Here is a 13,182-nt window from a genome sequence, read left to right on the forward strand (position 1 = left end):
TCACTCAGGCTGATGTGGGATCACCCAGGCTGATGTGGGATCACTCAGGCTGATGTGGGATCACCCAGGCTGATGTGGGATCACTCAGGCTGATGTGGGATCACTCAGTGATGGGATCACTCAGGCTGATGTGGGATCACTCAATGGGATCACTCAGGCTGATGTGGGATCACTCAGTGAGTGGAGTCACTCAGGCTGATATGGGATCACTCAGTGAGTGGGGTCACTCAGTGATGGGATCACTCAGGTTGATGTGGGATCACTCAGTGAGTGGGATTGCTCAGTGAGTGGGGTCACCCAGGCTGATGTGGGATCACTCAGTGAGTGGGATCACTCGGGATGATGTGGGATCACTCAGTGAGTGGGGTCACCCAGGCTGATGTCCCCCACGGCCACCCACGCCCAAGGGTTTGGCAGCAGGACACTGTCCCCAGACCCCATCCCCACGTCCCTTGGAGTGTCCCAAATCCCTCGAGGGGCTGGGTCAGAGAACTTCTCCAGGGAAACAGGGCAGGCTCCTGCTCCAGGGGTGAGTCCAGCCCTCCTGGAAACGTACCCGCCAGAGAGATGGAGGCAGAGAGGGATGGAAGGATGGATGGAGAGATGGATGGATGGAGGCCTCCTCAGAAAAGAACCACTGAATCACAGAATTCCAAACTGGTTTGGGTTGGAAGGGACCTTAAAGCTCTTGTTCCATGGGCAGGGACACCTTCCGCCAGCCCAGGTTGCTCCAAGTCCCGTCCAACCCGGCCTTGGACACTTCCAGGGATCCAGGGGCAGCCACAGCTTTTCTTGGAAATTCATTCCAGTCCCTCATGGCCCTCACAGGGAGGAATTCCTTCCCAAAATCCCACCTTACCCTGCCCTCTGACCATTCAAAAGTCACCTGTTTGCCCAGAGCTGTGACAAGGGGGGCTGAGCACGAGGAGGGGACACTCCTGGTGTGGGTCCCTTCGGCCTCCCCCGTGTCCCAGGGCAGGCAGAGATGGGGATCAGGGGGTGCAGAGATGGGGATCAGGGGGTGCTCAGGCCCCGGGTGACTCCCACCTCCTCCTCCTGCCCCTGGTTTCCCTGCTCCTCTCCCTGGGAGAGGAATCCTGGGCCAGCACCACCCCCTGCTCCCTTGTTCTCTCACTGTGGGGACTGAGAGTTGTTAACCTGAGGTGAGATTAATTTTTAACAGCATCATCTTAATTGCCAGGCTATAAATAGCCCCTCCTGCCCCTCCTCTGCCTCAGCTGCCTCTCAAACACGTTCTGCTCCGGGCTGGGGGGTCACAGGGTGCTCCAGGGGGGCTTTGGGGCACTGATGGAGCTGGAGGAGCCCAGGATGGCCCAGGAGATTGTCCCCAGGAAGGTCGGGATGGAGCCCATCCCAGCCAGGGGAACTCCAGGGGAGTCCCAGGGCCGTGCCAGCAGCCAGACAGGCAGGAATCACGGAATCACTGAATCATTTACGTTGGAAAAGCCCTCTGAGGTCATCGGGTCCAACATTCCCCCAGCGCTGCCAAGGCCACCACTGACCCACGCCCATAAAGTGCCACATCCACACAGATTTTAAATCCCTCCAGGGATGGGGACCCCAGCGCTGCCCCGGGCAGCTGTGCCAGGGCTGGACAGCCCTTCCCAGGAAGGAATTTTCCCCAGTATCCAACCTGAACCTTTCCTGGCAGTGCCTCACTGAGCCCTCCATGCTCTGTGCCCCATCCCAGTGTCTCCCAGGAGTTCCCAGCAGAGCTCCCGGCCCCAGGCTGCAGCCCTTGGGGAGGGAGGAGCCGTCTCCTGGCACAGGGACAAGGCTCAGGCCCCTGTCCGAGGTGTCCCAGCCCCGTCCCCGCTCCGAGGAGGGCGGGGAGAGCTGGGAAAACACCCCGGGTCACTTGAACCTGAGCCTGGCATTGAACTCCTGACCCAGAGAGCAAATCCCCTCAGCCAGTCCATCCCATCCCCTCCTGACGGGGGATTTGTGGGAATTATCCCCCTCTGCCATCCCCCCGGGGTCCTTCTGCCTGCCCTGCCTGGCGCTTTCTATCCCTTAATGACACTAAGGAGGGGCACTTTTCCCCCGAGGACTCGGGTCGAGCCTCCCGGAGAAAGCCGGACGCACGGACACACGGACACACGGACACGGCTGCTCTCTGGATTTGGGATGGGCCGGGGCAGCCCCCCACCGGCTCATCCCAGGGGCCTGAGGGCTCTCCCAGGATGCAGCCACCGGCAGCTCCACGTCTCCAGGAAAATATTCCCCCAGTGAAAACATTCTCCGGGTTAATTAAACCCATTTAACGCTAATCACGGCCAGGGATTAATTAGGAAAAGCACAGAGGGCGTGGGGAGAACAGGTACAGGGATCCCTGGAGGGAGGAGGTGGATTCCCTGGGAAGGTAGAAGCATCCTGGCCTGAGCACGAGTGGCTCCAAAATTCCCTCCCTCTCCCCTGGCTGATCCTCCCCTCTCCCCTGGGTGATCCCCTCTCCCTGGATGATCCTCCCCTCTCCTTGGAGTGATCCCCCTTCTCCCTGGATGATCCTCCCCTCTCCCCTGGGTGACCCCCTCTCCTCTGAGTGATCCCCCTCTCCCTGGATGATCTCCCTTCACTTCTGGGTGATTCCTGTCTCCTCTGGCTGATCCTCCCCTCTCCCCTGACTGATCCCCCTCTCCCCTGGCTGATCCTCCCCTCTCCCCTGACTGATCCCCCTCTCCCTGGATGATCCTCCCCTCTCCTCTGGGTGATTTCTGTCTCCCTTGGGTGACTCCCCCTCTCCCCTGGCTGATCCTCCCTCTCCTCTGAGCGATCCCCCTCTCCCTGGATGATCCCCTTTCACTTCTGGGAGACCTGGCTGATCCTCCCCTCTCCCCTGGCTGGTCCTCCCCTCTCCCCTGGCTGATCCTCCCCTCTCCTCTGGGTGATCCCCTCTCCTCTGGGTGATCCCCTCTCCTCTGGGTGATACCCCCCTCTCCTCTGGCTGATCCTCCCCTCTCCTCTGGGTGATCCTCCCTCTCCTCTGGGTGATCCCTCTCCTCTGGCTGATCCTCCCCTCTCCTCTGAGCGATCCCCCTCTCCCTGGATGATCCCCTCACCCCGGGGTTGGATCCAGACCCAAAAAAGCCGGAATCGCCTCCTTCCCCACCCGTCCCGTCTCCCCTGCGCGGGCAGCGAGATCCTCCCGCCCCCAGCTCCGCCGAGCAGCGGGCTCAGGTGCCGGGGCAGTGAAGTGGGAGCCCAAACCAGCCCCTTTCCCCCCCTGGCCGGGTGGCTGCGGGTGCTGCCGGGAACGCTGGGCTGCCGCTCTCTCCAGCTGCGCTGCCACCGTGTCTCTTCCCATCTCATCACAGGGTGTGCAGCGCTCCCTCCTCGCGGGGATGAGTCATCCCGTGCCCCCCAAACATTCCCAGGCACAAAAATCCCCCATCCCCGGGGGCCCCTTCCTTCGTCCCTCCCGTGGTGGGACGCGGTGGGTTCCCGTCGCATCCAGGGGTTCTGGCACAAGGAGAAACCAGGAGCGGGTTCCTGATCTTGGAATTAAAATATGACCCAGCGAGGGGCTGGAAAGGATCCGTCCTGCTGTGCCAACATCCAGTGACAGCCAAAAAACAGCCACGAGATGCTGCTGGTTGAGACCCTCCACCAGAACACCCGATCAATTAATTAAGCCATTAAATCATGAGCGGCCCTAAATCCCGGGAGCTGGGAGGGAAATCACTGGAAGTACCCAAAACACTCGGATTGCTGCAAAAGTTGGGTTTATCCCTGTCTGAGCTGCTGGGTGGGTGAGCCGGGTGGGACAGGAGGGGCTGGTGGTGACTGTCCCTCTCCAGGTCACATCCAGGTGGGGCCAGCGCCCTCCAGATCCCAGGGGGCTTGGAAAACTTGATCACCCGGCTCTTGGAATGCCTGGGGAAACCTGCCAGCCAGGAACAGCGAGGGACTGGGGCTGGAGGCACCTGAGCGTGCAGAGAGCCTGAACCCATCCCCGGGGGGCTGCACCCCACTGAGGGAGAGGGGAGGGAGCCGGGCAGGGAGCCTGGAATGATGATCCCTGCGGATGGCAGCGGCTGGGGAGGGACCGGCAGCCGGGGGGGAGCCGGGAAGGTACAACCGGGAACTTGCTGCAGGGGAGGAAATGGTGTGAAAAGCACAGAAAGGGATTAAAAAAGACAGAGCTGAAGGAGAAAAGAGGGTGCGGGAAGGAGGGAGGGGAGGAGGCAGCGCCGGCCCGCGGGGAGGGGGGGGGATTTTCTCACCGGGGGATGAAGGGGAGGAATGAGGCACCAAACAGCGGGAAAGGAGGGGAATCCAGTCCCTGTGGAGAGGCTGTGCCCTCCCAGCCCCGGGCTGTGGCAGCCGGTCCCCTGCCCGTGTCCCTTGTCCCCACACAGCACGGGGACAAAGCTCTTCCCCCCTGGTGGCACAGCCAAGCCCACCCGTGTCCGTGGAGCTGGCACTGGGACCCTGGCAAGGGTGGCCCCAGGAAGAGGGACCCCACACTGGCTGCCCGTGCCAGGGAGACAAAGCCCTTTCCCTGGCATGGCACGGCCAGGCCCACCTGGGCCACTCCATGCTCCGTGGAGGTGACACCGGGATGCCAGAAAGAGGGATCCTGGGAAGAGGGACCTCGGGAAGAGGGATCCTGGGAAGAGGGACCTCGGGAAGAGGGATCCTGGGAAGAGGGACCTCCTGGGAAGAGGGATCCCACTCTGGCTGCCCACGCTGGGACACAAAGCTTTTCCCCTCATGGCACGACCAAGGCCACCCTTGGTATTCCTGGCTCTGTGGAGGTGACACTGGGACCTTGGGAAGAGGGACCTCGGGAAGAGGGGCCCTTATCCAGTGCCCAGCTCACTGGGAAGCTTTGTTCCCGCCTTCCACAGCCTTTCCCAGCTCCATGGAGGTCACAGTGGGACCCTGGGAGACGGACCTCGAGAAGAGGGACCCCAAGAAGATGCTGCCCATGCCAGGGAGACAAAGCTCTTCCCGCAGTGTGGCACAGCCAAGCCCACCCGTGACCCTCCCTGCTCCACGGAGGTGACACTGGGAGCCTGGGAAGAGGGATCCTGGGAAGAGGGACCCCAGGAAGAGGGACTCCAGGAAGAGGGACCCCCAACCAGCTCCCTTGGTGCAGCCAAGCCCACCCGTGCCACTCCCAGCTCCATGGAGGTGACACTGGGACCCCGGGATGACGGATCCCAGGAAGCAGGGACACTCTGCTCCTAACCATGGCACAGTCACCAAAAAAATCCTCCCTCACCAAAGCCTCTTCCTTACCAAAACCCACCCGTTCTGCCACCAAAAAAAACCCCCAAGAATTATTTTTGCTCATCACAGCTCGGCTCCCCCTCATACAGCCAGTGCCAAAACACCACAGAGCCAGTGCCATAACAGAGTGAGTGCCAAAACACCTCACAGCCAGTGCCAAAACACCACAGAGCCAGTGCCAAAGCACCTCACAGCCAGTGCCAAAACACGTCACACTCAGTGCCAAAACACCTCACACCCAGTGCCAAAACACCTCACACCCAGTGCCAAAACACCTCACACCCTGTGCCAGAACACCACACACCCTGTGCCAAAACACCTCAGCCCCAGTGCCAAAACACCTCACACCCTGTGCCAGAACACCACGCACCCTGTGCCAAAACACCTCACAGCGGCACAATCCCCCCCAAATCAGCCCCCTTGGAAAACAAGGGGAGCCTGGAGGCAGGGGCTCGGCTGCCGGCACCCAGGACGGGGCTGTTCCACAATAGGGTTGGAAAAATTGGAATTGTTGCCCGTGTGAATCGATGGAACTGTGTCACCGTCTCCCGCTGCGCCGGACGGGGCAGGGAAGGGGCAGCCCTGGCTGTTCTGCACTGCACTGTTGTTGTTGTTATTATTATATTTTAATTTAAGTTATTAATTATTATTACTATTGTGTCATAAATTTCTAAGCCCAAACCATCCCAGCCCCAGCGGATGCACCAACCCGGGCACACGGCACAGCCTCTCCCGCTCCGCCCGCCCGGATATCCCCACACCACAGCGGGGGAAAACCAGGACCATCCCTCCCCATGGCCAAAGATCTGCACAGGGAGGTGTTGGAGAAGACAAGCCGGGCCACTGTTCCACAGGGAGGATCCCCAGTGGGTCCCCATCCCGCTGGGATTGGGGAGCGGCGGGTGCAGGGTCCGTGCGGGATCCCCTGGCTCGGACACGGCCCGACCCCCACGGCACCCACCACGTCCCACCCCACTGTGGGTGCTGCCTGAGGACCTCGGCTCCCCACTGGCACCCTCCTGCTCTTTCCTCTTCCCAGCTTTTGTAGGATCATGGAATGGTTTGGGCTGGAAGGGCCCCTAAACCCCACACATTCCACGGGCCCAGGTGGATCCGAGCCCCATCCAACCCGGCCTTGACCCTTTGCCGGACCCTCCGGGGGGTTGCTGCCTGTCGGGGGGTCCCTACAGACCCCCCCACCCCTAAACCAGCCAATCCTCGGGCTCGGGAGAAAGGGATGGGGGAGAACCGTCCCCCCGGAGCAGCGCAGGGTCCCCCCATCCCTCCCCCGGACTCCGGCCGGCCCCTCTCCCCCCGCTCCGGGGTTTGGGACCGCGGCCACCGGGGGAGCCCCCGAGCCTCACCTGGGTCTCGGAGAGGTTGAGCTGCCGCGCTAACTCCGTCCTCTCCCTGCCCACCACGTACTGGCAGCGCTGGAATTCCAGCTCCAGGCGGTAGAGCTGCTCCGCCGTGAAGGACGTCCGGGTCCGCTTGGGCCGGTCCAGGTCCAGCCCCTTGGGCAGCACGATCTCCCGGATGGTCCCTTTGGCATCTGCAGGGAGGGGGGAGGAAGAGGGAAAAGCCATCAGGAAAAAAATCTCCAGGGACTGGTCCAAAAAACCCAGTTGTTGGGGCAGAAAAAGTTAATTAAATCGAATTAAAGACCGGCTGCACCACCAGCCCTGCATCACCAGGCTGGTGCTGCCCCGAGTGTCAGGGCTGGATGCAGAATATCCATGAAAATCCCACAAGCTGGAGCTGAACAGGCACCATCCCATAGTTTGGTTCTCCCCTCTGGCACCGAACGCTGTAAGTTTATAAATATCCGGGGGAGCGACAACAAATCTCCATAAATTATGGGTTTTTTAAGACATAAATAGAAACCATAAAGTTTTTCAGGAAAACAGAACGTTTCATTCCGGAAATAACAGTTGGGAAAGCCAGGAGCAAAAAGCAGATTTATACCAAGGAAGAATTAGAATGAAAGGTTTGTTTAATTAAAAATATATGTTATTTTTTTTTGTCCTTCCTTGGGAATAATGGAAAAAATTTGCCTCTATCACAATTCCCTTCTGTCCAGAATTATTCTCGCTGGAGGAATATTTCCTGGGAAAGCAGCAGCTCCCATTTTGGGGCAGTTTTGCTATTAAAGGGCCGGTTTGGGCAGTGCTGTGGCCCTGAGCTGTTCCAGCAGCGAATTTCACGAGGTTGGGAAAGGTTGAGACTATCCAGGGAAACCAAAGCCGGAGGGTTTAACTCCCACGTCGGCTCCTGGGACGTGGCTCGTGGCCACTCCGAAGGAGCCGCCGTGGCTTTGCTTCCCTCTGGCAAAGGACCAGCTCTCCCAAAAAACCCACGGAGCCCCGAGGGCCAGGAGCCTGTCCCAACTCCCTGGGCTGTGCCGTGGAACTGGTGGTGCTCCAGGAATTAAAAGGAGCCTTGGAAATCACCCACTGGGTCCTGCCAGACCCCAAACCTCTCATGCTGACCCTCCCCGAGCTCCAGTAACACCAGCGGCAAACTGGTTTGGGTGAGCCCTGACCACAGAGCTCCCTGATTCTGCCCCGGGGCTTTTCCAGAGGGTTAAAATCCACTCCAGGGAAGCAGCCCTGTGCCAGGCCCTGATTTTGGGGTGCTGGTTCCCAAGGCCGGAGGGTCCCCAGCAGCCCTGGCTGGAGGTCACCGGCTCTCCCTCCCTCCGGCTGACTCAGACGGGAAGGGATTAGAAAAGTGCTGGGGTAGGGAGGGGGAAAATAGACGGGAGAAGCCCGGGAAGGGGTGACGGAGACGGGATGGGGATGGTAGAGCTCGAGTGGGGATGGTGGAGCTGGGATGGGGACGGAGCTGGGATGGGGATGGAAGAGCTGGGGTGGGGACGGTAGAGCTGGGATGGGAATGGTGGAGCTGGGATGGCGATGGTGGAGCTGGGATGGGGATGGCAGAGCTGGGATGGGGATGGCAGAGCTGGGGTGAGGACGGCGGAGCTGGGATGGGAATGGTGGATCTGGGATGAGGGCAAAGGAACTGGTGTGGGGGTGGTGGATCTGGCATGGGGAGGGTGGGAGTGGGGAGCAGGCACAGATTTGGGAGGTTTGGGAGAGGGACCCCACTCCTGAAGCCGGTTTCCCACCACATGGCAGAGGTGCCATCCCGGCAGGGCCGCGCTGGCTCCGGGCAGGACCGTGACACCGAAGGAATCACCGGGGCCTGGGGACAACCAGGGTGGGAGAGGGTCTGGTGGGACAAGATCCACACCCCACACCCCACGGGTGGGCACAGGGCCCCGGGAAAGGAAACGGGTCGTGGGCGGATCGGCGGCTTTTCCGGCGGGATCGGGACGCCGGCCCGGGAACCATTTTGTGAGGGGAGAGCGACGGCGGAGACGATGCCCAGGCCACGTCCGCACGCCCGTGCCCATGCCCGTGCCCACGCCGGGGGCCACGGCACAACAACAGCCGGGGCTGGTGGCTCGGAGCCGCAGCTGCAGCTCTGCCCCCCGCCCTCGGCGCGCCGGCATCGCTCGGGCATTATTTATTGTTATCCCCCCCGGCAGCTGGGCCGCGGGTGGGGGAGCGGCACCGAGGGGGAAGGGAGGGAAGGGGCACGGCCCACGGTGCCAGCTCGGCAGAGGAGAGGCAAACCCCTCGTCCCCAAAACCCTCGCCCCCCAAAACCCTCGCCCCCCAAAACCCTCGCCCCCCAAACCTGCTGGGCGCCGCAGACCTTCCCCGCCGCGGGTTTTGGGGGCCCACGGCCGTCCCCCCGTGCCAGGAAGGGCACAGCACCACCCTGCCTGCGGGACCCCCTCTGGAGAGCCTTCCCCCATCAGCTGCCGGATCCCGGACCCCCAAAACGCGCCAGGTCCTGCCGTGGCTGCCCGGGGGGTGCCCACAGCCCCATGGCCTCGCCAGCGGGGCCCTGGTGGCACGTCCTGCTCTTGGGGACCGGGATACACCTGATGGCAGCGGGTCCGGGACAAGGCCTGGGGCTGAAATCCCCCAAAAGAGCCCAGGACACCCGTGTGCACAGGGCACACCTCTCCCTGGCACAGGGACACCCCAGACACACCCATGTCCACAGGGACACTTCTGCCTGGCAGAGGGACACCTCTCTCTGACACAGGGACACCTCTCCTTGGCACAGGGACATCCCACACGCCCTGCTGTGCATGAGGGTTTCTGCATCAACGCAGCTGCCAGGGCATTTTGGGGCTCCCACTCACCCTGTCAGCTCCCCAACACGTCTCCCCAATCCCTGTCCGTGCCATGGGGTGGCCCTGGTGGCACCTGGGGACACGCTGAGGGGCACAGAAACCCACAGCCCTTCTCAGTGCATCCCAAACACCACCGGGGTCCCCCCCTGTGCTCTGCGACCCCCGGGCCCAGCCCCGGGGCAGCCCCGGGAGGTGACCGGGAGGAAGGGGGGGAGCACCCCTGGATGTGCCCCCCACCCCGCCCAGCCACCCCCGGGACTGCAGCGCTGGCAGCGGGAGCGGCCCGGTGCTGCCCGGTTCCTTCCGCCGCCGAGCCCTTCTCCCAGTTATCCCCGGGAAAAACCACCCGCGGGCGGCCGGGAGCCACCGGCCCGACGAGACGGGGATGGCCGGGAGGCGACGCGGCCCCGTCCCGCACGGCCGGTCCCCGGTCCCGAGCTGTGCCGGGCAGCGGACCCAGACCCCGAGAGAGCCCCGCCGAAGCGGGGGGCTGCCCAGGACCCCCGTCCTCACCGGAGGCACCGCGGGCGAACCCCGGGGCCGGAGCGGGGTGGGCGGCAGCTCCGCGGCAGCCGCCCCGCACCGGGGCCGGGGCTGGCGGGGGGCGATGCGGCCCCGTCCCCGCGGCAGGCGGCGAGGGCGGAATTAAAAATATTGAAGGCTGCATTTTAAAAATATAAACCCGAACATTTTAACCTCCCGCTTCGCATAAAACCGACCTGGAGCTCTGCCCGGGCCTGGCCGGTGCTCGGCCCCGACCCTGCCCGGCTGCGGGACCCCGGCCGGGGGCGGGCGGGGAACGGCGGGCCCGTGGCCCCGCACACCCGCTGCCCCCGCCACGTCCCCCCCGCTTCATTTCGGCTCCGTTCCCGGTTATTTGCGGCGATTCTCCCCGCCACCATTTTGTCCGCACCGTGGCGGCTGCAGCAAGATGGTGAGACCGGGCGCTCCCGGGTGAGGGTCCCCGGGGTTGGGGGCAGCGGGGACCCTGCCCCGGGCCTGGGCACCGACCCCCACCCCGCTCCCAGCCCCGGGACCGTCGGGGGGACCTCGGTAGGACTGAAACCGGCGGAGGAGAGGCCTGACCCCGGCCTGACCCCGGCGGGAACGGCGGCGGCCCCGCTCGGCGACCCCCGGGACGCGGGGATACCCCGGGCGGGACCCCCGGGCTCGGCCCCCGAGCGCTGCCCGTTGCCCCGCCGCGGTGCCCGGGGAGGGCTCGGAGGGCTCGGGCTGCGGCAGCCGGGCTGTCAGCGAAAGGCGCCCATCGCGACAGCCGGGAAGAGGCTCCGGGGAGCGGCGGGGCCGTTTGCCGGGATGCCCGGCCCGGGATGAAGATCGAACGGGGACTCGGCTCCGGTCCCCGCCGCCCCCGAGGCGGTGAGGAGGGAAGTCACGGCCGCGGCTCCGGTCCCCGCCGCCCTGCCCGGGCGCTGGGCTGGGGACCGGGAGGCCTCAGCCCTGATCGCCGGGCGGCCGCCGAGCTGCTCCGGGCTCCGGGAGCGGCGGAGGGAGCGGGGGAGACGCGGAGCATCCCCGGAGCCGCGGGAGCCCCCAGCCGAGGAGCGCTCGGTCCCTGCCCGCCTGCCGCAGCCGCACCGAGGCGCCCCAAACTTCTCGGGGTTCGCCACAAGCCAAACTGGCCCCGGCGAGCCCCGGGCCGGCGGGGACTGAGCGCGGGCGGCGGGGCGGGATCCGGGATGCGGGACGCGGCGTCTCCGGGTCCCGCCGTGCCCCAGCCCCGGTCGAGCCGGGGATATTATAAAGGGGAAAAAAAAAAATAACCCCCCCCTCGCCCGCCGCCGCTCCGTGACGCTTTTCTCCTGCGACATCGCTTCAAACGCGATGCTGTCCCCCCTCTCCCGCCGCCCGCGCGTCCCCGCGGGGCTCAGCCGGCCCGGGGGTCCGTGACCCCGCGCCCGTTCCCCCGGACCCCGCCGGGCACGCATGGCCCCGCTCGGAGCCCGTTCCCGGCGGAGCAGGGCTGGGGCAGCGGGCCCGGTCCGTGCCGCACGGAGCGGAGCCACGGGAAGCGGCGGGGCCGAGAGATCGGAGCAGGCAGCCGGGCAGCGCCCGGGATGCGCTGGAAGCGGTGCCGGGGATTCCCCAGCCTCGGAGCGGGAACTCCCGGAGGGGGAAGCGGGGAGCGGGGGCCGGGAGCGGGGACCCTGCCCGTACCTCGCACCAGGATGCGGCGGCAGTAATCCGCCTCGCCGGTCCCCGACGGGCTCTCGGTGTCCGGGGCGCACTCCTTGGAGGAGCCGGGGCTGACCGCCGACGTTCCGGGGATGTCCTTGAAGCCGCCGCCGCCGCCGCCTCCGCCGCCGCCGCGCAGGGCGCTCTCCAGCTCCGCCCGGGTCGGCGCCTTCTCCCGGGCCCGCCCGGTGGCCGCGGGCTCGGCCAGCAGCACGGGGCTCCCGCCGGGCTCGGCCCCTCCATCGCTCATCCCTGCGGGCGCCGCGGCGGGATCAAACATCAGGAGGGAGAGAGAGAGACGGGGAGAGGGAGACAGGAGGCAAGACTAGGCGGGGGGGGGGGGGGGGAAACCCCCCCTTCAACCCCCTCCCCCCGCCCCCCCCCCCCCCCCCCCCGCGCCCCCTCCCCAGCTCCACCTCCCGCGGCACCTCGCTCCGGGCAAACTTCAGGCGCTCCGGCCGCAGCCGCTGCCCTTCCATGGGGCGCCGGTCCCGGTGCGGGTCCCGGTCCCGATCCCGGTCCCGGCGGGAGCGGGCGAACGGAGCCGCCAGCGCCCGGGCGCGCCGCGCTGCGCTGGGATTCGCGTGCGGGGAAATCAATACCGGGAGATGGGGGGATGATTTTAGGGGGAGTGGGGGGCGGGAGGGGAAGGGGAGGCCGAGGGGAGGGAGCTGCGGAGGAAGCGGCCGGGGGTGGGACCGGGGAAGAAGCCGGGTCCTTATTCCTCCGACCCGGCCCTCCCCCGCCGCCGCGCTCGGCTGCGCATCCCCGGCCGCCGCCGGAGCCGGGAGCGGGGAGCGGGCGGCAGAGCCCCCGCCGCGCCGGGGAGCGGCCGGGGGGGAGGAAAGGGCCGCTTTTAAATTAACGGCCCGGTACAGACGCAATTTCCTGCTCTCCCGTTCCGTGACACCGATTGGTAAACAAAGAGCCCCGGCAGCGGCGGCCGCCCGGCCCCGGCTCCGGCCCCGGCAGCGGCGGCGGCCGCGGCTCCCGTGGCGGGGGTGCCGCCTTCCCGCGGGGCTCGCCCACGGGGACCCCCCCGGGCCGGGGAAGGGCTGGCCGAGGTGTAAACGAATAAAAAATACCCCCCTTCGCTCTGCCCCTCCCCGGGCCGGGCGGGGGCTCGGGGGGCTCCGTTTCCTCTTCCCCGCGATGCCCCGCAGCCCGGCGGTCCAAAGAGCGCCCGCTGCTACCGCAATTGCGCCACCGCCTCCCCGGGATGGGGCTGCGGGGGAGCCCCGAAATCCCCGTTAAGCGGCACGGCCGCTCCCGGCAGCGGCGGCCACACCGGCACCGGGACAGAGGGAGGCGGCTCCCGGTGTCCAGCTGGGGCTGGCGTACTCCGAGGGGTGTCCCGGGCAGTCCCCCGCCTCGGGGGGGTCCGTTCCGTCTCTCTCTGCAACGGGGCAAAACCCGGCGGAAAAGCGGCGGCGATACGTCCCCGGAGCGGGCGGGGGCGGCCGCCCCCCTCCCCGTTACCCCCCCGGATCCCCTCAGATAGAAACCGTTGCAATACTG

General features: G+C 65.6%; 1 protein-coding gene across 1 annotated transcript; it reads right to left on the minus strand.

Moving 5' to 3' along the window:
- Window positions 1–6,598: 6,598 nt before the first annotated feature.
- Window positions 6,599–12,288, minus strand: LOC113962089 (ventral anterior homeobox 2a-like; the record flags this gene model as incomplete). The annotated part of the gene is made up of 3 exons (XM_027672903.1): window positions 12,093–12,288; window positions 11,647–11,916; window positions 6,599–6,808 (listed from the first exon to the last, which is right to left on the minus strand). Coding segments are annotated over exons 2-3 (478 nt in total), but the record flags the coding sequence as incomplete, so codon positions are not given.
- Window positions 12,289–13,182: the final 894 nt, after the last annotated feature.

Source organism: Neopelma chrysocephalum, unplaced genomic scaffold, assembly GCF_003984885.1.
Source record: "Neopelma chrysocephalum unplaced genomic scaffold, ASM398488v2 Primary Assembly neopelma1_104208, whole genome shotgun sequence".
Taxonomy (NCBI): domain Eukaryota; kingdom Metazoa; phylum Chordata; class Aves; order Passeriformes; family Pipridae; genus Neopelma; species Neopelma chrysocephalum.